The sequence below is a fragment of the Salvelinus alpinus genome, chromosome 2 (genome assembly GCF_045679555.1).
Source record: "Salvelinus alpinus chromosome 2, SLU_Salpinus.1, whole genome shotgun sequence".
Taxonomy (NCBI): domain Eukaryota; kingdom Metazoa; phylum Chordata; class Actinopteri; order Salmoniformes; family Salmonidae; genus Salvelinus; species Salvelinus alpinus.
Window position 1 is genome coordinate 121,061,139 of NC_092087.1, and position 25,150 is coordinate 121,086,288.

The following is a 25,150-nucleotide window of genomic DNA, read 5'->3' on the forward strand; positions in this document are numbered from 1 at the left end:
GTGTGTCTGTGAAGAGAAAGTATGTCAGTGTGTGTGTGTCTGTGAGGAGAGAGTCTGTCAGTGTGTGTGTGTGTGTCTGTGAGGAGAGAGTCTGTCAGTGTGTGTGTGTGTGTGTGTGTCTGTGAGGAGAGAGTCTGTCAGTATGTGTGTGTGTGTGTCAGTGAAGAGAGTCTGTCAGTATGTGTGTGTGTGTGTGTGTGTCTGTGAGGAGAGAGTCTGTCAGTATGTGTGTGTGTGTGTCTGTGAGGAGAGAGTCTGTCAGTATGTGTGTGTGTCTGTGGTAGAGGTCGACCGATTAATCGGAATGGCCGATTAATTAGGGCCGATTTCAAGTTTTCATAACAATCGGAAATCGGTCATTTTGGATGCAGATTTTGCGTATTTTTTAATTTTTTACAACTTTATTTAACTAGGCAAGTCAGTTAAGAACACATTCTTATTTTCAATGATGGCCTAGGAACGGTGGGTTAACTGCCTTGTTCAGGGGCAGAACGACAGATTTTTACCTTGTCAGCTCAGGGACTCAATCTTGCAACCTTACGGTTAACTAGTCCAACGCTCTACGGAACGGTTCCGTATTTCACTGAAAGAATAAACGTTTTGTTTTCGAGATGATAGTTTCCGGATTCGACCATATTTTATGACCAAAGGCTCGTATTTCTGTGTGTTATTATGTTATAATTAAGTCTATGATTTGAAAGAGCAGTCTGACTGAGCGATGGTAGGCACCAGCATGCTCGTAAGCATTCATTCAAACAGCACTTTGGTGCGTTTTGCCAGCAGCTCTGCTGTTTATGAATTCAAGCCTATCAACTCCCGAGATTAGGCTGGTGTCACCGATGTGAAATGGCCAGCTAGTTAGCGGGGTGCGCGCTAATAGCGTTTCAAACGTCACTCGCTCTGAGACTTGGAGTAGTTGTTCCACTTGCTCTGCATGGGTAACGCTGCTTTGAGGGTGGCTGTTGTCAAGGTGTTCCTGGTTCGAGCCCAGGTAGGAGCGAGGAGAGGGACGGAAGCTATACTGTTACACTGGCAATACTAAAGTGCCTATAAGAACATCCAATAGTCAAAGGTATATGAAATACAAAGAAGAAAAAAAAAGAGAAATAGTCCTATAATTCCTATAATAACTACAACCTAAAACTTCTTACCTGGGAATATTGAAGACTCATGTTAAAAGGAACCACCAGCTTTCATATGTTCTCATGTTCTGAGCAAGGAACTTAAACGTTAGCTTTTTTACATGGCACATATTGCACTTTTACTTTCTTCTCCTACACTTTGTTTTTGCATTATTTAAACCAAATTGAACATGTTTATTTATTTATTTGAAGCTAAATTGATTTTATTGATGTATTATATTAAGTTAAAATAAGTGTTCATTCAGTATTGTTGTAATTGTCATTATTACAACAACAACAAACAAAAAAACGACCGATTAATCGGTATCGGCTTGTTTTGGTCCTCCAATAATCGGTATCGGTATCGGCGTTGAAAAATCATAAATCGGTCGACCTCTAGTCTGTGGAGAGAGTCTGTCAGTGTGTGTGTGTGTGTGTGTGTGTGTGTGTGTGTGTGTGTGTGTGTGTGTGTGTGTGTGTCTGTGAAGAGAAAGTATGTCAGTGTGTGTGTGTCTGTGAGGAGAGAGTCTGTCAGTGTGTCTGTGTCAAACCTATCCTCGCACCACCATCCACTCTGCATTTGGCTGACTCTCACAGCACCAATCCCCTGGCCTCTAGCCCACAGCAACGAGTTAGCAGTCCTACCGACCAACGGTCTACCAGAAACCATTATTCATCATTTATACAGATGAGTTTTTGAACAGCCTCTCTGCACTACCTAAATAAATAGTACGTGACCAGCATTACTAAACACGTAGCCTCATATCACCTTTCTTGAACGCAGCATCTATATCGCTCAAGACCACTGAATTAAGACATAATAACCCAAACAGCATGACTGAACCTGCAGCCTCACCCTATTGGAATGCAGCTCTCATGTCATAGGCCTACATATATAGCACATGCTACGCATCAACATACATTAGACCGAATTCAAACGTCATGACGTAAACACAGTGCTTTTAGAGAATGTTTGACCAGTAAATTGGTCCAAGAGCTTTCTTGAACGCAGCTCTCATAGCAAACAGCTCATACCGTGCATTACCCTGAACCCACATGAGACAGAATGAAGATACTGTGTCAAACACACAACACAGACCTTCTTGATGAATACATTTGAACCCACGGTGAATCTGGTCTTCCATCAATCCCCTTTTCCTTTCAGTTTCACCAGCTAAAAATCCCTCTCTGCTTGAATAATGTATTCCAATGGATTCACAGTCGATTTTATCCAAAAAATTGAGAGGACAAATGCGAGATATAACTTCCCCAGGGGTTGGAGTCAGCCGGGTCTCATAAATACTCAGTGCCCATGTGAAAAGCCCATTTGAGATTCAATATCGCGCCATTGGTGATTTGCATTTTCCACAATTGTGGCTAAAAGCGAAGTGGTAGAGAAACACATTGGTAATGGCCGGGGTGGCGAATGATGCCTGAACAGAAATGCAAGGACCCCAATCCCATACACTGATGGATACAGGCCGGCACAGAGGTCGTGATGCCATTTCAGCCCAGTGCCACTCCAGGACAAAGGCACAGGCTCGAGTATCCCCTCAGTCGTTCGACTAACCAATCAATCCACAGACAAAAGTCTACAGTATAGTGTCTTCTGCCCTGTAATTAGCATAACGTCTAAAGTGGAACACTTGGCAAGTCCTTCCAGACTTTTACTCTACAAGTCGGCAGACAGTTCCTCCTCTGCTCCCTCCTTTCCTCTCTTCCTCATTTCTTCTCTACCTCATTTCCTCTCTTCCTCTCTACCTCATTTCCTCTCTATCTCATTTCCTCTGGTGAAACGGGGCGGGCTGCTGTAGCCAGAGCCAAATTCCCCTGTCAGTCAGTCTGTCTGGGTTGCTGGTGTCTGCGATGGGTTGGGTTGGATGAGTGCACTGAGGCTGATCTGCCTCTATCTGTTTCCATTAGAGACATTTAAACAAAGGGCCCACGCCATGGGAAATTAACAGAGGGCTACGCCTCAAAGGGGGGAGGGGGGGGGGGACAATTGTTTTCGGCTGCCTCTCTCTGAGGGGTGTGACGAGCTGGAAGATGAAGTCTGGGAGCTAATGCAACGCCGGTTAGGAGACAATGTAACGGCTTTCGTTGGTGGATGGAGAGGAGGACCAAAATGCAGCGTGGTACGTATCCATAATAACTTTTAATGAGAATGAATACAAAATACAAAAAGAACAAGAGAATCAAAATGAAAACCGAAACAGTCCCGAATGGTGAAAACACTAAAACGTAAAACAACTACCCACAACCCATAGTGGGAAAACAGGCTACCTAAGTATGATTCTCAATCATAGACAACGATCGACACCTGCCTCTGATTGAGAACCATACTAGGCCAAACACATAGAAATATAACGTATAGAACAAAACATAGAAAAACAACATAGAATGCCCACCCCAGCTCACACCCTGATCAAACACAGAAATAGACAACCTAGACATACAACATAGAAACATACAAAGCAAACTATGGTCAGAACGTGACAGACAAGCTGATTGGTCTGTTGAATGCTTCCTGTGCTGGGACATTGTCTTCAACTTCAAGAGATTGAGTGTGACATTTGTGATATTGGAGGCAGCACTAAGCCAAAATGGATGTTCATTTGGTTAAAAACTTTGAGTTGAACCCCCCCCCCCCCCGCCCCCCAAAATAGTTGCTGTGACCTTCATCTCACAGTGTTGATGAAGTTTAAGGTTGACCATCCTCATCATCCTGCGCTAGTATTTCCTCTGCTGATGATGAGTACTATCTCAGAGAGTGGCCTTTACAGTTCCAGTGTGTTCATGTCAGAGAGTTCATGCGTACGGTTACTGCCTCTATCCACTCAGAGAAGGGTGTCTGCATCCGTGCCTGTGTGTGCATATCCTGCTTGCATACTGAGAGGGGCGACACGCTCTGGTCCCCATCTGCAGTGTGGAGATATGAGGCTAGACGAGGCTCTAATCGTCCCTCTGTCTCTCTGGTCTCGATCCAGGACCGTTGACAGCCTCCTCCTCCACGTCACCGGAGCATTGGGGACCCGGACACCAGTTGTTGAACTCATTCTCTAAACAAACAACTACGCTGGGATATCATCTCTGGCAAGCTCCAACTGCAACCACTTACTCTGTAGGCTCCTACAGTACAAATCCAACCCCATAAAACAAAAGGTACATTGTGAGTGGGCACGCACATCTGAGAACTCTCAGCCCCTCTCTTAGCTTAAGTATGCGATTTCTCTTTGTATTACCTCAGTTGTTACTGGGGTTTCAACAAGGAGGAGGGAAATCTTATTGGCAGTCCTCACAATTATTCCACCGTCCTCAACCACTAGAGTCAATCACATCATGAAACAGCGTAAATAGTTTCCCAGAGAGTAATAAAGTGCTTCAGCTCTGACAGTACTGGGTCAATACAATTGTCTTGGTGTTTGCTTGGCAGAGAGGGGCCCTGAAGGGTAAGTAAACAGCGTAAACAGAAGTACTGTATTAGTGGGGTAATTGGCAGACCTGGGTATGTGCGAACAGTGTGTGTGTGTGTGTGTGTGTGTGTGTGTGTGTGTGTGTGTGTGTGTGTGTGTGTGTGTGTGTGTGTGTGTGTGTGTGTGTGTGTGTGTGTGTGTGTGTGTGTGTGTGTGTGTGTGTGTGTGTGTGTGTGTGTGTGTGTGAGTGAGAGAGAGAGAGAGAGAGAAACTGTTAGTTGATGATAGTTAGAAGGTGTCGGGCTGGAAAGAGGAAACAGGGCTTGGCAGAGTCTGTACGTTCGCTCTGTACATTCACAAAAAGACACCAGTGGAGAGATCAAAGCAGCCCTCCACTTCAACAACACTCTAACCCCCACTTCAAAGCATCCAGCCTGGGATGGGATCAGCTCAGAGACGTCCCAGGTAAGGTCATGGTGGAAGGGGGGAAGATGGCAGCCCAGGAGGCCTCCCCGATGGAGAAGGGGTGTAAGTGGGTCATTATGGTAATAAAATCAAAGGAGAGGTTGAATGAGGAGTGACTGTGAACTCTGGATAATCTGCTTTAAAAGGTTTGGCTACAGAAATCTACACCACCATCTTGGGCAGCTGTGTTGAACTGAAGACACAGGGGAGAGTACGAATAGAAAGACAAGATCTATTTCCTCAGTCCTTTGAGTGCCTCCCAAATGGCATGCTATTCCCTTTATTGTGCACAACGTTTAACCAGGGCCCATTGAAGTTGTGTAGCCTACTTTAAAGGCAATAGGGTGCCATTTGGGATGCAGCCGTTGAAACTAAGAAAACCAACGTTCCAAACTCAACATGACAGACTGAGGGTGTAGACCAAGACTCATTTGAGGCTGGAAAGTGACTGTCGCTTGTCTCTCTCGTCTCTGCAGCCTAAACCACCAGACAGCCTCCGCTCTAATCGCAAACATTTATTCAGATCAGAACGCCCCCGAGGAGTCTCACAGATATAAAAAGACTGGCAGAGAGGGAGAGAGAGAGAGAGAGAGAAAGGATGATTGATTCAGAGAGAGAATGAAAGAAAGACAGTGAGACTAACAGATTCAGAGAGAGATAAATCCCCTAAATTGAAATTTAATTGAGAGAGAGAGAGAGCGAAACAAACTAAGAGTGATTATTATTTTGTTTAGTCTTGCTATTAGAAATGAGCGCCATGGCAACCGCAATTATAGAAGGACAATAACATAAGGAGAAAGTGTGGAGGACGAGTCACAGAACCCAAACTCATCAGTGCCAACGGGTGTTTCTCGATATGCGTACTACCACGCTCCACACTCTCATGCTCCAACGACGTTCTCTTGACTACGTTCTTGTGAGGACGAGAGTGTGGAGAATGCATAAACAAGGTAGATGTACAGTTGAAGTCGGAAGTTTACATACACCTTAGCCAAATACATTTAAATTCAGTTTTTCACAATTCCTGACATTTAATCAGAGTAAAACTTCCCTGTCTTAGGTCAGTTAGGATCACCACTTTATTTTAAGAATGTGAAATGTCATAATAATAGTAGAGAGATGAATGATTATTTCAGCTTTTATTTCTTTCATCACATTCCCAGTGGGTCAGAAGTTTACATACACTCAATTAGTATTTGGTACTCTTGCACTTTTTATAGTGTTCAGCTTCGCTGGCGATGAGAGAGAACGCAAACAGCCAGATCTTACCTCGTGACTGTCATTACGTGTGTGTGTTTGCGTTCCCATGTAATTCACTTTCCTCTCAGCATTGCTGACCTTGGCTTGGAGGGAGGTCGATGAGAGTTGGGTAGAAGGGAGAGCAGTAGGCAGGTAAACACATTAAAGTGAATATACTAAATCTGGGTTGAATCAAAACAAGTCGGTCCGGCTGCCCACTAGGGCAGTAAAGGTTCACCAAACCCACAGTTCGGTGGTACGTATTGCGGTTTTGGGGTTACGGTTCGGTTCAGTACAGCAGGAAAATGAGACACCAACTATAATGTAGTTCATTTCTGTTTACTTAAGAAATACAAAGTGTTGATATTCCTGATTCCATATACAGTTGAAGTCGGAAGTTTACATACACCTTAGCCAAATACATTTAAACTCAGTTTTTCACAATTCCTGACATTTAATCAGAGTAAAACTTCCCTGTCTTAGGTCAGTTAGGATCACCACTTTATTTTAAGAATGTGAAATGTCATAATAATAGTAGAGAGATTAATGATTATTTCAGCTTTTATTTCTTTCATCACATTCCCAGTGGGTCAGAAGTTTACATACACTCAATTAGTATTTTGTAGCATTGCCTTTAAATTGTTTAACTTGGGTCAAACGTTTCGGGTAGCCTTCCACAAGCTTCCCACAATAAGTTGGTGAATTTTAGCCCATTCCTCCTGACAGAGCTGGTGTAACTGAGTCAGATTTGTAGGCCTCCTTGCTCGCATACGCTTTTTCAGTTCTGCCCACAAATTGTCTATAGTATTGAGGTCAGGGCTTTGTGATGGCCACTCCAATACCTTGACTTTGTTGTCCTTAAGCCATTTTGCCACAACTTTGGAATGCTTGGGCTCATTGTCCATTTGGAAGACCCATTTGCGACCAAGCTTTAAATTCCTGACTGATGTCTTGGGATGTTGCTTCAATATATCCACATAATTTTCCTACCTCATGATGCCATCTATTTTGTGAAGTGCACCAGTCCCTCCTGCAGCAAAGCACCCCCACAACATGATGCTGCCACCCCCGTGCTTCACGGTTGGGATGGTGTTCTTCAGCTTGCAAGCTTCCCCTTTTTCCTCCAAACATAACGATGGTCATTATGGCCAAACAGTTATATTTTTGTTTCATCAGACCAGAGTACATTTCTCCAAAAATTATGATCTTTGTCCCCATGTGCAGCTGCAAACCGTAGTCTGGCTTTTTTATGGTGGTTTTGGAGCAGTAGCTTCTTCCTTGCTGAGCGGCCTTTCAGGTTATCTCGATATAAGACTTGTTTTACTGTGGATATAGATACTTTTGTACCTGTTTCCTCTAGCATCTTCACAAGGTCCTTTGCTATTTCTTTGTGGCTATCTGGCTAGCTAGCGAACAGTTGTAGCTAGCCAGTTAGCCCTATTGACTTATTATGGGCTTGCGTTCTATGGTACGTAGGCAGGTGAACATATTAAAATTGACACAGCATGTATTTATTAACATATCAACATAAAATATTCTAGTCAGGCAACATTTTACATGTGAATAAGCAGCATTTCACATTCGAGAAGTTCCCTCCGTGCTCCGTTTCGGCTACTTTGATTTGGACTCATACTCCGACCCTCCCGTGCTCCAATTTGCATGCTCGGAGCACGGTAGTATGCATTTTGAGTAGTATGCACATTACTTGTGTTGATCTGTATTCATACTCAAATGCACTTGCATGAACAGAAGTACAGTTATAGGCAGGCACAGTGCATTAACGTCACATACAAAATAAACTTTACAGATGGTCCCATGTAATGCCAGGCCAGGCAGGGGTGGGGAACAGCCAGGCAGGCTATACCTCTCCCAGGCTCTACCTGCAAGGTCATCTGTAAACAAGCCCTCCAGCCATCTGCCCCCTCCATCTGTACCTCCCCCCACCACCCTCCAGCCAAACCAGACAGCCGTTATCCTGCTACCTGGGTCTGTGTCCAAAACTCCAGAATTGCAATTACAGTGCTACTCTCTAACATTTCAAGCTGTTGAGGTGGAGTCAGGCAGAAAATTACAAGGTGCGTTGCGAGAGAAACAACAGAGTTTGGAGTAGTTCTGTAATCACTTTACAGTAGACTGCATAATGTGACAACAACATGTACTCAACACTGAGACATATCCTTAGGGAGCAGACCATCAAAGTACTAATTACTGGTGCTTTAAGTGTTGTTTTGTAACCCCTGACTAAACACAGCACACTACAATCTACACTCTTTTTTTTTTAGCTGTCCCCATTGGAGAACCCTTTGAATATCCCTTTTTTGGTTCCAGGTAGAACCTTTTTGAATTCCACGTAGAACCATTTCCAGAGTGGGTTCTACATGGAACCCAAACAAGTTCTACCTGGAACCAAAAAGGGTTCTCCTATGGGGACAGCCAAAGAACCCTTTTGGAACCCTTTTTTTCTAAGAGTGTACACCTTGGGCGTACAAATGTAGGATCTTAATTGGAGCCAGTTTGCTACAGCAGGAAAATAATCCTGCAGCAATGGGAAACATGAAAATAATTCTGTGGATTATAATTAATGAAAATGTTTGTAGGGATGGATACATTGTTCGTTATGGCAAATCAATTCTGAAATTTCAAAATTTAAACTACAAACTTCAGAAGCCTTTTGAAAACTAAAATACACTAGAAGTTTGCATTTCCTGCTTTGCATGAAAATTCTGAGCAACAAAGGAGTGATTAAATTAAGATCCTACATCTGTATATCCATCCACCTGAGGGGCAAGGATGGTGAGTCCAGACACTTCACAGCTGTCAGCCAAAACCTTTAGTCTAAGTAGTGCACTATGAAGGGAGTAGGGTGCCATTTGAGACAAGACACAAACTTGTTGATGAGAGGAGCTATTGCATTAGCATTCTTTACTAAGCTGTTTAGGGATGCATTTGGAGTGTCTTGAAGGTTACGTCTCAGATTTCCCCTAGTGTCGCTACTCTTATCTGCTAATGAATTAACGGCTAGTCTGATAATAGGACGTAAACACATCATAGCCAACAGCCAAGGGGGTTGGATGTTAAAGAAGACACTTTACTTTGAATAGCAGGAGGGATCATCATCACATTCAAGGGAACACCCGGAATTCCAATATTCCATCTCAGAATTCCGATATTCTGCCTCAAAATTCCAATATTCCATTTTAGACACACATTTTTCCATAAGGGAGAATGGATTCGGAGAGCAATTTCCGAATTAGCAGCCTGGAGAGATCAGTCTCCGCAGGGATACAGTGGGTTTAGATAAGTGTATAATCCATAATCCTGTGATGAGGGAGTGGGAATCATAATCCCGTGATTGACTGGGTGGTTAACCCCCGCGTCGGCATCAATACAGTCTAACTGTCTGAGGTTAACCCTATATTGTTAGACTCACACTAATCTGCCAGCATGGTGTTACGTCCAATACTAAGCCCGATACAACTGGAGTCCTTTGTTATAGAGAGAAGAGCTGCCTGTTGGCTGCAATCGACTCCCAGCAGATTCTGTACATTTCAGGTCTAATCTCATTATCTATACAATATGGATGTGTCAAAGTCTAATCATCCGTTAAACTGCTCAGTCAATCCCTGTGGTATACAGATCAGTGGTTGGTATCATAAATCAACAAGTGGAACGTTTCAACAGATTGATCTAAGAAGAGGTGGATGGGGAGGAAAGGAGATGGAGAACATCATGACAAGGCTAGCAGAGGGTCACTGCATTTTTATTAGACTGGCTACGCAGCGATCCTGCTGCTGCTGCTACTTTATGTGTGTGTGTGTGTGTGTGTGTGTGTGTGTGTGTGTGTGTGTGTGTGTGTGTGTGTGTGTGTGTGTGTGTGTGTGTGTGTGTGTGTGTGTGTGTGTGTGTGTGTGTGTGTGTGTGCACCGCAGACCAGGAGGAAAAGAGCCAAACAAGATACAGACTAATCCCAGAAAGTGTTCACAGCTAGCTCAACGTGACCTACTTTAGAAGGCTAGCGGTTCTTATCCACAGGAGGGAAAGTGCATGCTCACCTGTTCTGAATACCTCTACTATATATATAACGGAATGCTATAGATTCTGGGGAGAAAAAACTATGCACACAGACAAGTTTAGGTGTTTGGGTACTCCATGAAGCCTCATGGTGTGAGAAATCGTTATTGAATTGCTGCATAACTTTTAAGTATGCGTTATTACTTGACCTGTACTAATTGAATGTGACTCTCACCTCTTATCGTCTGTGACCACTAAAGGACCTGTATGATATTGTCTATGACTCGTACCTGTACTGTGCCTGAAAGTGGTCCTGGACGAAGCTGTGCCGCGTCCCAGGCTGGTGTGCTGCTGCTGGGCCGGAGACAGGGCTCTCCTCCCCTCCACCCAGCGGGCCCTGGAACAGAGAGAGAGAAAGCGTGAATGTGTGAATGACCTGTATGTATACGTGCGTGGGTGTGTGTGTGTGTGTGTGAAAACGTTAACACTGAAGCTAGAGCTGAACACCAGCAGGGTAACAAGGTGTATCACAGCAGATGTAAACAGGAGCGCTACAATAGGACAGGTGCTAAATGAGGTGTTAATGCACGGTTCGGTTCAGGTTCAGTACAGCAGGAAAATGAGACACCAACCATAATGTAGTTCATTTCTGTTTACTTAAGAAATACAAAGTGTTGATATTCCTGATTCCATATACAGTTGAAGTCGGAAGTTTACATACAACTTAGCCAAATATATTTAAACTCAGTTTTTCACAATTCCTGACATTTAATCCAAGTAAAAATTAGCTGTCTTGGGTCAGTTAGGATCACCACTTTATTTTAAGAATGTGAAATATCAGAATAATAGTAGAGAAATTGATTTATTTAAGCGTTTATTTCTTTCATCACATTCCCACTGGGTCAGAAGTTTACATACACTCAATTAGTATTTGGTAGCATTGCCTTTAAATTGTTTAACTTGGGTCAAACGTTCTGCCCACAAATTTTCTATGGGATTGAGGTCAGGGCTTTGTGATGGCCACTCCAATACCTTGACTTTGTTGTCCTTAAGCCATTTTGCCACAACTTTGGAAGTATGCTTGGAGTCATTGTCCATTTGGAAGACCCATTTGCAACCAAGCTTTAACTTCCTGACTTGAGATGTTGCTTCAATATATCCACAGAATTTCCCTTCCTCATGATGCCATCTATTTTGTGAAGTGCACCAGCCCCTCCTGCAGCAAAGCACCCCCACAACATGATGCTGCCACCATCGTGCTTCACGGTTGGGATGGTGTTCTTTGGCTTGCAACCCTCCCCCATTTACCTCCAAACACAACGATGGTCCTTATGGCCAAACAGTTCTATTTTTGTTTCATCAGACCAGAGGACATTTCTCCAAAAAGTACAATCTGTGTCCCCATGTGCAGTTGCAAACCGTAGTCTGGCTTTTTTATGGTGGTTTTGGAGCAGTGGCTTTGGCTGATTTCTTTTGATTTTCCCATGATGTCAAGCGAAGAGGCGCTGAGTTTGAAGGTAGGCCTTGAAATACATCCACAGGTACACCTCAAATTGACTCAAATTATGTCAATTAGCCTATCAGAAGCTTCTAAAGCCATGACATCATTTTCTGGAATTTTCCAAGCTGTTTAAAGGCACAGTCAACTTAAACTTCTGACCCACTGGAATTGTGATACAGGGAATTATAAGTGAAATAATCTGTCTGTAAACAATTGTTGGAAAAACTATGTGTCATGCACAAAGTAGATGTCCTAACCGACTTGCCAAAACTATAGTTTGTTAACAATAAATTTGTGGAGTGGTTGAAAAATTTGTTTTAATGACTCCAAGTGTATGTAAACTTCCGACTTCAACTGTATATATTTGTATCTATTCATTCGGTTTCACAGTGTGGACCGAACCGAGGTCCCTGTACTGAACCACAGACAGTGAGAGGCTAACAGTTAGAGAAGAAAACTAAAGGAAAATGAATGGAGGTTTGAGATGTAAGATGTGATACAGTAAATAGAGGTTTGCATGAGCCACTGAAGGAACGTCTAGAACCCTGACAATTCCAAATCTCTCTCCAACAGTAGATATATCACAGCTAAAAACTGTGTTATTACCCAGATAGACAGGTAAATAAACATATTGATCATATAAGCATAAAGTATAGAGCAGCCAAGCCCACCAACCACAGGCCTGAACTGAACCCTTAAGTCTCTTTAATAGAGGGAACCAGGCTGTGGCACGGACGGACCTGAAATCAATACTGAAATCAGTCACAAACCGCTGCTGTATGAATTGACGGCTTTCACAGAGAAAAAAAATGGCATTTGGCATAACGTATCATCAACCTGCGGGATATATTTCCTTTTTACCACAGCCAGTCATCATCTTCCGGCTTTTTTACAAAATCATTCCCAGGAATCATAAGATCGATTATTTTTGCTCCCGGGGAACGAATGGGTCTTTGAAGCAACGTTTTCCACACGCGGGCACACACACTGCCACCATATATGACGGATAAGTGGAGTTAACAGGCATTCGTTTATTTTCCAGACACTTATGTGACTGAGTGGCATGACAGTAGTGTGTCAGTCTAAATGACACAATAGAAGAAAACGTAGTTTTTTGGTGGGGGGGGGGTCTTTCAACAGGCTGATTTGAAGAGATCCGCCTCTACTTTTGTATACTTTTTAGCCTGTAGTTCTGAAAGTAGCGCTCATGAGCCAAAAGTGGTTCCCGAAAATCTGCTGTGAATGCATCTTGATAGCTGTCACTCAAATGGCGAAGCTCATTGGCTGGAACTCGAATTGGGGGCCGGCCCATGTGTTAGATAACGTAGGGAAAATGGCGCTGCACAGTTGCTTTCAAATTATGGATTTTGTGGATAATTGAGGTAAGAAAGTAATTCTGCTCATAGATTATGCATGTATGAACTACACATTGACACATCCAGCCCAAAGTGGGAGGTTTAAAAAATACTTTCTTCGTCGCCAAAGTTCCGGAGCATGTCTAACCTTAGTTCAGGTTTACCTGACGGGGTGAGAGAAACTACATTCACCCACAACTATAATTTATTAAAGTGCTTTGGTAGCTAGTGTTTTGAGCTCTGTTCAGTGGACAGCGAAATCAAACGAAGGAGAGAGCGAATCACTGTGAATCACAAAATTTCCTGAACAGTGCCTCCTTGATGTAATCAAAGAGCAGCACACTGAGATATTTTCCACAAGAGCTTCTAGACTCAGGTGTGTTATGTTTTGGAGTGCCTTTAAAAAGACAGTCTTAGTCATCATAACCATACTAATCACTTCCTGCTAAGCTGAAGGAGACAGATCCACTGAATTATGGAGCTCGTTGAGCTATATGCTTCCATACTGGATATTCATTGATACTCTCAGCCAATGAAAATGATCAAATAGACATTTCAATCAAATGTTTTTGAGGCATATATTATTTGGGACATGGGGAAATGTGTGTTGTGTGATGACTTTCAGCTCATTTAGCGTACTGGCTCGATAAGATGATTATTGTTGTCTTGTTTGGAGTGTTGTATGAAGCTACATGCTTCCATACTATTACTCTTTCTGTGAATAGCCTATGAGAGAGGCCTTCAATTAGTTGCTATGCAGAGTAAAAAAGTAACATATAGCCTCAGCAAACAAAGGGGTCACAGTGACATATCTAAGCTTTTATGGGGTTACAACTGATTCAATTGCTATTTAACTCATTCAGTTGAAACCTTGTAGAGAATCCTTTGAGAGCTTTTGGGCCATGGGACCAAAGTAGTGCGTAACCCCATGATACATTACATAGTGTAGGTAAGCCTATACTGACTGGTCATGGGGCCAAAGTAGTGCGTAACCCCATGATACATTACATAGTGTAGGTAAGCCTATACTGACTGGTCATGGGGCCAAAGTAGTGCGTAACCCCATGATACATTACATAGTGTAGGTAAGCCTATACTGACTGGTCATGGGGCCAAAGTAGTGCGTAACCCCATGATACATTACATAGTGTAGGTAAGCCTATACTGACTGGTCATGGGGCCAAAGTAGTGCGTAACCCCATGATACATTACATAGTGTAGGTAAGCCTATACTGGCTGCTGTGAGAACAGTACAGTTGACGGTAAATAAATCGAGCAATGTGTGAATAAGATGAAGGAGCTATTTGAGTGGCTCTGCCCCTAAACATCACTTTAGTAGCTGTTTCCGACCTGGATGGTAATGGACAGTTTAGATACCCTGCGTGAGGTAGTGAGATTGAAAATTCATTCATTGTCACCTGGGGACCAGAGCTAAGCGTCGGAGGCGATTTTGAAGTCGACATCAATTTCCGTTTTGGGGTGAAAGTTCCGCCCTGAAGTTTGTGCCTGTCTAAAAAGCTTGAATTACCTCAAACGAACTTAGGACACATTTAGAGCAAGGTCACATACACACATACAATATCAATATCTTATGTTGTGATATTGCATCAAAATGTGTATCAATAAAACATAAGTACTGTACAACCAAGATCGACAACATAACCCTGGAGAACATCTGCCAGCTTTGTTTCATCAACATCTGTGATGTAATTAATTATTTGACACACTTCTGTGTCAACATCAAAAGGCCTAACTGCTATTTATACCTCTCCTCCCCTCTTCACATCCTAAATGTGTCACCATGTTCTTAAAAAAAGGTAAGACAGTTCAATATGCTTCCTGTGAAGAAGATGTGTGTGGTACACTTTCCTAGCCTCCCCAAAGGCAGGACAATCTCATCGAGCCACTAGAAACACTCTCTTCAGAAGAGCACTCACCTACTTTAGGAATAGCAGCAGTGGAGTGTGTGATGCATCTACAGTAAGTGTTAGTAAGAAACTATAGTAGTCTGAAAGTGTGTGATACATCTAAGTGTTAGTAAGAAACTATAGTAGTCTGAAAGTGTGTGATACATCTAAGTGTTAGTAAGAAACTATAGTAGTCTGAAAGTGTGTGATGCATCTAAGTGTTAGTAAGAAACTATAGTAGTCTGAAAGTGTGTGATACATCTAAGTGTTAGTAAGAAACTATAGTAGTCTGAAAGTGTGTGAGGCATCTAAGTGTTAGTAAGAAACTATAGTAGTCTGAAAGTGTGTGAGGCATCTAAGTGTTAGTAAGAAACTATAGTAGGCTGAAAGTGTGTGATACATCTAAGTGTTAGTAAGAAACTATAGTAGTCTGAAAGTGTGTGATACATCTAAGTGTTAGTAAGAAACTATAGTAGTCTGAAAGTGTGTGAGGCATCTAAGTGTTAGTAAGAAACTATAGTAGGCTGAAAGTGTGTGATACATCTAAGTGTTAGTAAGAAACTATAGTAGTCTGAAAGTGTGTGATACATCTAAGTGTTAGTAAGAAACTATAGTAGTCTGAAAGTGTGTGATGCATCTAAGTGTTAGTAAGAAACTATAGTAGTCTGAAAGTGTGTGATACATCTAAGTGTTAGTAAGAAACTATAGTAGTCTGAAAGTGTGTGATACATCTAAGTGTTAGTAAGAAACTATAGTAGTCTGAAAGTGTGTGATACATCTAAGTGTTAGTAAGAAACTATAGTAGTCTGAAAGTGTGTGATACATCTAAGTGTTAGTAAGAAACTATAGTAGTCTGAAAGTGTGTGATGCATCTAAGTGTTAGTAAGAAACTATAGTCGTCTGAAAGTGTGTGAGGCATCTACAGTAAGTGTTAGTAAGAAACTATAGTAGTCTGAAAGTGTGTGAGGCATCTAAGTGTTAGTAAGAAACTATAGTAGTCTGAAAGTGTGTGAGGCATCTAAGTGTTAGTAAGAAACTATAGTAGGCTGAAAGTGTGTGATACATCTAAGTGTTAGTAAGAAACTATAGTAGTCTGAAAGTGTGTGATACATCTAAGTGTTAGTAAGAAACTATAGTAGTCTGAAAGTGTGTGAGGCATCTAAGTGTTAGTAAGAAACTATAGTAGGCTGAAAGTGTGTGATACATCTAAGTGTTAGTAAGAAACTATAGTAGTCTGAAAGTGTGTGATACATCTAAGTGTTAGTAAGAAACTATAGTAGTCTGAAAGTGTGTGAGGCATCTAAGTGTTAGTAAGAAACTATAGTAGGCTGAAAGTGTGTGATACATCTAAGTGTTAGTAAGAAACTATAGTAGTCTGAAAGTGTGTGATACATCTAAGTGTTAGTAAGAAACTATAGTAGTCTGAAAGTGTGTGATGCATCTAAGTGTTAGTAAGAAACTATAGTAGTCTGAAAGTGTGTGATACATCTAAGTGTTAGTAAGAAACTATAGTAGTCTGAAAGTGTGTGATACATCTAAGTGTTAGTAAGAAACTATAGTAGTCTGAAAGTGTGTGATACATCTAAGTGTTAGTAAGAAACTATAGTAGTCTGAAAGTGTGTGATACATCTAAGTGTTAGTAAGAAACTATAGTCGTCTGAAAGTGTGTGAGGCATCTACAGTAAGTGTTAGTAAGAAACTATAGTAGGCTGAAAGTGTGTGATGCATCTACAGTAAGTGTTTATGAGGACGTGTTAAAGAGTCTTAATAGGTTTGAGTCAGACTCATAATGGCCGTGCTTTCTTCTGACAAACTACATTAGAACAACGTTTAGCAAGAGCTAAGGACGAGGGTACACAAATTGGAAATAGGCTTACGCGTTATTACATTATGAAAGTGAGGAGCAAAACCATGACAACATTTTACAACAACCATTAAAAATAGATGCATAATAGCCTCCATAATAGCTTGTCATCCAATGTAAAAAAAACACACACAAAAAACATTATGATGCACAGCAAACTCCAAACTAGCTAGTAATAATATTGTTTTGTCTCTTATTAAGTATTTTCAACCAAGAAGCTATTCCGCTGATAACGATGAGCCAAATGAACAAGATGTCTCTTTCAAGCCGTCGAATCCCCAAAGCAATTTTTTCTGTCGCTAACACAATTAAAGATTAAATACAGACATGGATGGCCTGAGACGTGCTGGGGAATAATGGTTTATTGGAGCTATTAGTGCGCTCGTGAGAGAGAGCGAGCTAGAGAGAGAGCGAGAGAGAGAGAAAGCACTAGAAAATATTACATCTAGGGATTCTGCAAATCCTACAACACAGTGCAGAAGTTGCACCATTAGAGAGGTGAATTTGAGTCTCTTGGTTTTGTCTCGTTAGCAGAGTTGTGTAGAGTTGGAAGCTGACACAGATATGTACAGCGCTGCTGGTCAGCTAACTCAAATGTGACCTTCCTTTCTTTCAAAATGTGGACAAAAACACAGGATATGCTAAAGGTACAGTCCTCCAGGTCAGCTAACTCAAATGTGACCTTCCTTTCAGTCAAAATGTGGACAAAAACACAGGATATGCTAAAGGTACAGTCCTTCAGGTCAGCTAACTCAAATGTGACCTTCCTTTCAGTCAAAATGTGGACAAAAACACAGGATATGCTAAAGGTACAGTCCTTCAGGTCAGCTAACTCAAATGTGACCTTCCTTTCAGTCAAAATGTGGACAAATACACAGGATGTGCTATTAGCTGATAGTAAAAACCGAGACCAATACCTTGAGTAGATGGAAGAATCAACACAACTACAGCCAGAGACAGAACTGAACCATAGTCAGAGATAGTATAGTATACAAGCATAGTACAGAATCCTCAGCTAAGTAGCCTGGTCCCAGTCCTTACACAAATCACCATGGAAACATTGGATTCCTTTCCCATCAAAATGTGTACTGAGGAAGACATTTTTCATTAAACACAGCATCTCCTTGGAAATTAGTTGTCAGCTTAAAACCACGAAGCACAAACTCTCCCCGCAGCAATTCATCAAATACCTCAACATGCTTTTTAACAGTTGCATATTGCAGAGTTGTGTTTATTCTCTTTTCCTAATAGAGAGGGAGGGAAGCTAGCAGACTTAACCTGGGTTGTATTTCTTAGGGGGAAATGGGGGAAAACAGACAAACAGGGAGGAACTAGCTGATCTGGATCTCGTAGAATAAGAAGTGCTTTTTTTAGTTCTCAAGAATGTGTTATTGTAAGAGGTTCACAGTTTCGCAACTCTGCACTACGGAACGTGCTTTTACCCATCCAATTGTTTATAATGCCACTAACAGGTTAAGGTAAGGCTTACATAAGGGGATAGACACACTGTCCTGGGGTGTGTAATTCTGTTGAGAGTGAGTGGCTGATAAAGAGAGGCTCCGGGTGGATGCTGCAGTAGTAGCAGCAGGAGTGTATAGAGGGGAATACCAGCCGACCCAAGGCATGTGTTGCCAGGCACTGCAGCGAAGGCTCGGGCTACTTAATTCTCTATTCATAACAAATCCAAAGCACGGTGGGCTTCGCTGCACACTAGACCAGGCACCTTCCCCACAAGTAGGTCAACAGGCACTTAGCTGGACCTTAGAACAAACAACAGATGCCCCCATTCAACTGTGATTTCTCTAAAAGTGGGTGTGTGCGTGCACTAACATTTTCTTATATCTGGGAAGCAGTGATGAATAAATACCCCTAGAGTATTTTTCCTTGCTCTGCCATTGTCTGCCAAGGCAGGCGGGACCTGCCCAAAAATACATGCGAAGCAGGAGCTAGCGTAACATGAGAGATGCTAATATCCAAAAAGTGCTAAAATGTTAAATTGTGTAATCCAAAAGTGCTGAACGCTAACAGCTAACAGATCCAGATCCATTTTCTGGGCCCCCTGTCGCTCAGAGGAGAATATTAGCAGTGGCGTCCAAACCCCTCCAGGCTGTGTAATTGATTTCCAGGATTTAGATGAAAGGAGCAGAGCAAGATTTCAGAAGTTATTCCACAGCTAAAGCAGATATATATACAATATATACTGGCTATGTGAATATTGTATCAAAGGGGAATCTATTCCCAAGCAGACAGAAAGTGAGATGTGTATTTGATAAGGTTATTATATACACTGATAGCTTGCGGAATGGTTATCCCTAAAGTTAGGTGAGAAATAAAGCTTACAAAGCTTAAGCCGTGGGAAGTCAAGTGGTCATGTGTATGATCATGCACTGTGTACACCCATCCATTTTGTGTATTGCTAAGCGATTACATAAACAATAGATTTACTTTCATTCTACGTCTGGTTTCTCACAATGCTTGCACTGAACATTTCTGCCCTAGAGCATGTATTGAACACAGAAATAAAAATAACCTATGCCTTTTCTCCCTCAGAAGACCCACGATCCTTTTCTGCTGTTGCTTTTGCCATGAAGTCAAACAGATACATATCACTGCAATCAGCAGAACTAAGGCAGCGTCGCAGGGAGGCACACACAAGGGTATACTCATGGGTATTGGGTATCAGAACATCACATTTCTGCACACGCATGACCCGTAGACTCAAGGGCTGAATCCCAAATGGCACTCTATTCTCAGATTATAGTGTTTCCGACGGGCCCTGGTCAACAGTATTCCATTACAAAGGGAATAGTTTCCCATTTGAGACGAAGCCCAAGGACACGCCCTCTCTTCCGTAACAGGAAGTATCAACAGGACGGTCCGGTTCGCTCATGCGGACTGAAACAGCTCAATCAGTCACAGCCATGTCCGCTACAGTACGTGTCTGTCCCGACAGTGTGATGATGTCATCAGAGGACACATGTATCAATAGGACTCTTTAATAAGTCCCAGACAGACGTCTCCTTCGTGTCCGACTTTGCTGGACATACCGGAGGACATACTCACGTAAGGGGGTGTGTGGCTGTGTTGTTGACACAGACATTGTGTGTGTCACGTTCTGACCTTAGTTCCTTTGTTTTGTCTTTTGTTTTAGTATGGTCAGGGCGTGAGTTGGGTGGGTTGTCTATGTTAGCTTTTCTATGATTTTCTATTTCTGTGTTTGGCCTGATATGGTTCTCAATCAGAGACAGGTGTTAGTCGTTGTCTCTGATTGGGAACCATATTTAGGTAGCCTGTTTTTTGTTGGGGTTTGTGGGTGGTTATTTTCAGTCTTTGTGTGTCTGCACCAGACAGAACTGTTTCGGTTTTCACTTTGTTGTTTTGTATTTGAAGTGTTCAGTTTTGGATTTATTAAATAAGATGAACACTAACCACGCTGCGCTTTGGTCCTCTCCTCCCACCGACGACAACCGTTACAGCGTGATCCTGCTAATCTAGTTGGAGACATGAATACAAGCTGGATGGATGATGACCACTGTCACTTCTGGATTCGGGTCTATGTAAAAATTCAGTTGAAGAGTGAGTCTCTTAAACGAAGCGGCGGACCGAATGACATCTTCTCACGATGCCGAGCAACTTCCCCCAAAAAACTGGACCGCTCACTTTTTCGTAAGTGAGGCCGTGTATGCCAGCTGTAGGGCTAGGCAGGACTGGGCAGGGAGGGGACTATCGCTGAGTTCAGCCCAAAAATAGAGCTCTGCTGGCGGGGAGGCAAGCCGTTGTTGTCCCCTGGCAGGACCCACGGACCTAGCACACCTTCTGCAGGAGCATGAGAGACGTTGTGAGGTGTTGCTCACTGTACCACCATAAGCTCAGTGCTGACCTAAAAACACACTGTTCCTGGGCTGTTGCATCCTGGGCCGTACTCTCCCTCCGGTCTGGGATTCTCTATAGGAGATTGAGGTACTTCTGTATAGTAGGAGCCCAAGCTCTGTGGGGTCCCTGAAGCTAGCCTGTGACTATACCGCTGGGTATGCAGAGGTAACCTTACAGGTCCCAAAGCAAGATTCTGTTTGTCAACAGGGCTTCTGTACAATTCACTCACACTCACAACAGTCACAGTGTGAGACATAATTTATTCTGTTCAGGTCCTGTGATATCTGAGAGACACAGACAGAAGCAGCAGCTCACATAGGACTCTCCATGGTCCTGTGCTCTGTGACCCATGTAGTGGCAGAGACATCCCTGGTTGCTTCTTCTGAGGTTTTCATAATGCAGCAGCCCTCCAGAACATAGAAACACATGTTGTTTTCCTACCCCTGTTTCACGGTGTACCGCAGTGTGTGTACTTATGCACCACGGTGTGTGCGCATAGCCGCAGGGAGATGTTTGGATTTGGGGGTGCTGGGCAGAGGTTGAGCAGAGGTGTTTTTAGGATTTCCACACATGGGGAGGGGGGAATATTAGAAAAATTATTTTAATACCACACAAATGACCGAAATTAGTGGCTACTCTGACAGTGATAATATATTCCTCATAATATTGCACATTCTGTGTGTTTTTACATTGGGCTGGGCTATTGTTTGATTTCAAGACCAGGTCATTTTTATTGCTCTCAGTAGCCTATAATAAATATATATATGTATTATAGGCTACAGTAGGCTACTAAATACACTTTCCAGAGCCACACTGACTAACCCAATGATGAAGATGAAGCCTAGGCTACTCACCGTGATTTTCACGCCCTCAACTTAGAGAGCCGTTTTATTTCTCTATTTGGTTAGGTCAGGGTGTGATTTGGGGTGGGCATTCTATGTTGTATATTTCTTTGTTTTTGGCCGAGTGTGGTTCCCAATCAGAGGCAGCTGTCTATCGTTGTCTCTGATTGGGAATCATACTTAGGCAGCCCTTTTTCCCACTTTCTGTTGTGGGCTCTTGTCTTTTGTGTTGCAGGTTGTTGCACTCCTATCTTTACGTTCGTTGAGTTGTTTATTGTTTTTTTTGGTGGAACATTTATTTAATAAAGAAAATGTACGCCTACCACGCTGCACCTTGGTTCATTTATGACAGGGGTTTGAGGACAGCGAGCGTAACAGTGATGGCCCATGCACTCGTGCCATAAGCCTATCACACAATGATAAAGCTACTTTGAAAAACAGTGTCGTAAACTCCGAATCGCTCAAAAGTTGTTGAAATAAGTTGTTAGCTTCTACAGACAGATCTTCTCTTTTCAGCAGTAGGCATTTGCTTTCCTGTACGTTTTTCTCACAATTGCATTTTGAAATTTGCAAAAGGTTAACTGACAGCAGCAATCAACTGTAGAAATATAACCCATAGACGGCAGTTCCGATTCAAGTCAGGACTGGCAGCCATTGCTAATGCAGCCATTAGTTTAACAGTCGAATGACCAGGGTTAGAGGTTCCAAAACCCTTCTATGGGCAACAGTGCCTTCAGAAAGTATTCACACCCTTTACTTTTTGCAAAACAATTTGAGATTTGAGATTGAGATGTACATAAAACAGCCCATAATGTCAAAGTGGAGTTCTGTTTTTAGAAATGTTTACAAGTTCATTTAAAACTGAAAAGCTGAAATGTCTTGAGTCAATAAGTATTCAACCCCTTTTTTATGGCAAGCCTACATAAGTTCAGGAGTAAACATTTGCTTAACAATAAGTTGCATGGATTCACTCTGTGTGCAATAATAGTGTTTAACATGATTTTTGAATGACTACCTCATCTCTGTACCCCACACATACAATTATCTGTAAGGTTCCTCAGCCGAGCAGTGAATTTCAAACACAGATTCAACCACAAAGACCAGGGAGGCTTTCCAATGCCTTGCAAAGAAGGGCACCTATTGGTAGATGGGTAAAAAAGCAGACATTGAATATCCCTTTGAGCAAGGTGAAGTTATTTATTACACTTTGGATGGTGTATCAATACACCCAGTCACTACAAAGATACAGGCGTCCTTCCTAACTCATTTGCCGGAGAGGAAGGAAACCGTTCAGGGATTTCACCATGAGGCCAATGGTGACTTTAAAACAGTTACAGAGTTTAATGGCTGTGATAGGAGAAAACAGAGGATTGATCAACAACATTGTAGTTACTCCACAATAATAACCTAAAGGACAGAGTGAAAAGTTAGAAGCCTGTACAGAATAATAACATTCCAAAACATGCATCCTGTTTGCAATAAGAAACTAAAGTAAAACTGAAAACAATGTGGCAAAGAAAACTTCCTGACTACAGTGTTATTTTTGGGGCAAATCCAACACAACACATCACTGAGTACCACTCTTCATATTTTCAACAGTATGCTTGTCATCGGCAAGGACTAGGGAGGACTAGGAAAACCTGGTTCAGTCTGCTTTCCAACAGATCCTGGGAGACAAATTCACCTTTCAGCAGGACAATAACCTAAAACTTATCAAGACTGCTTATCAAGACGACATTTAATATTCTTCAGTGGCCTAGTTACAGTTTTGACTTAAATCGTCTTGAAAATCTATGGCAAGACTTAAAAATGGCTGTGTAACAACGATCAACAACCAACTTGACAGAGCTTGAAGAATTTTAAAAATAATAATGTGCAAATATTGTACAATCCAGGTGTGCAAAGCTCTTAGAGACTTACACAGAAATACTTACCACTGTAATTGCTGCCAAAGGTGATTCTAACATGTATTGACTCAGGGGTGTGAATAGCTATGTAAATAAGAGACTTCTGTATTTCATTTTCAATACATTTGCAAAAATGTCTAAAAACATGTTTCACTGTCATTATGGGGGTATTGTGTGTAGATGGATGAGAATTTGTATTTATTTGTAACCTATTTTGAATTCAGGCTGTAAACACAACACCATGTGGAATAGGTCTATGGGTATGAATGCTTTCTGAAAGCACCTTATATGCCATAACACAACAAGCTGTTCTATATTTGGCGCGTGCTGCCCAAATTGCGGCCTTCTGGACTGGAAGTGCTTGTGATAAAACTTCACCCACAGCTATTTTTTAGAAGCTCTCTGGTGTAGTACTTTGAATGATTTTATTTGTATGTTCAGACAGGGGTAATAGCTTCCGGTGGCTATGTGTGTGTGTGTGTGTACTCATGAGAGAGGTCGCTTAGATAATCCTGTGAACTGAAGGATGAGTGGCTGTGTCGATTTGGTGTGTGCACGTGTGTGAGTATGTGTGTGCATGCATGTGTGAGTGTGTGTATGCGAGTCGGTGTATGGATTTGGTGAAGGTGTGTGGGTTTTGGATGACAGCTAAAGATGCTAGTGATGGGGGGAGAAAATCAATACAGTTACATATTGCAATATTATTCTTGACTGAAAGTATAAATTTGTACCTGCTACTGTAGCTAGCGCTAGTCGGCTTAACCTGCACCAAAACGCCGCTATTTTTCATCCTATAGCTTGTTATCCATCTTCTTTTTAAATAGCCAGTCAACATGTTCTCACTTTTATTTCCATAACTGATCAAAAGTAGTTTTCTCATCCTCTCGTCTCTCTGCAGCAGACATAGTGAGCAGCAATATGTTTGGAACATCAAATCGCAATAAAATCACAATACATATAGAATCGTGAGAATCGCAATACGTATCGTATCGGCACCTAAGTATCGTGATAATATGATATCGTGAGGTCCCTGGCAATCCCAGCCCTAAAATATGCTACAAATGTTTGAACGCAAAGTAGGCGACTGTGTTTTTGTAAACGACAAACGCCACAGTGAATCTTTAGTCAACGTTTAACCTGCATTAGACTACTAACCACTAAATGTAAAACTACAGTCATCAAACTACAGTCATCAAACTACAGTCATCAAACCACTGTCATCAAACTACAGTCATCAAACCACAGTCATCAAACTACAGTCATCAAACTACAGTCATCAAACTACAGTCATCAAACTACAGTCATCAAACTACAGTCATCAAACTACAGTCATCAAACTACAGTCATCAAACCACTGTCATCAAACTACAGTCATAAAACTACAGTCATCAAACCACTGTCATCAAACTACACTCATCAAACTACAGTCATCACCACAGTCATCAAACCACAGTCATCAAACTACACTCATCAAACTACAGTCATCACCACAGTCATCAAACCACAGTCATCAAACTACACTCATCAAACTACAGTCATCACCACAGTCATCAAACCACAGTCATCAAACTACACTCATCAAACTACAGTCATCAAACTACAGTCATCAAACTACAGTCATCAAACCACAGTCATCAAACCACAGTCATCAA

General features: G+C 42.0%; 1 protein-coding gene across 1 annotated transcript in view; it reads right to left on the minus strand.

The window, feature by feature from the left end:
- LOC139568518 (ubiquitin carboxyl-terminal hydrolase 43-like) overlaps window positions 1-25,150 on the minus strand; it is a 132,538-nt gene that overhangs the window by 64,655 nt on the left and 42,733 nt on the right. The window contains exon 3 of the mRNA XM_071390395.1: window positions 10,540-10,646. Coding sequence (XP_071246496.1) covers window positions 10,540-10,646 — 107 coding nt within the window. The remainder of the gene's footprint in view (window positions 1-10,539; window positions 10,647-25,150) is intronic.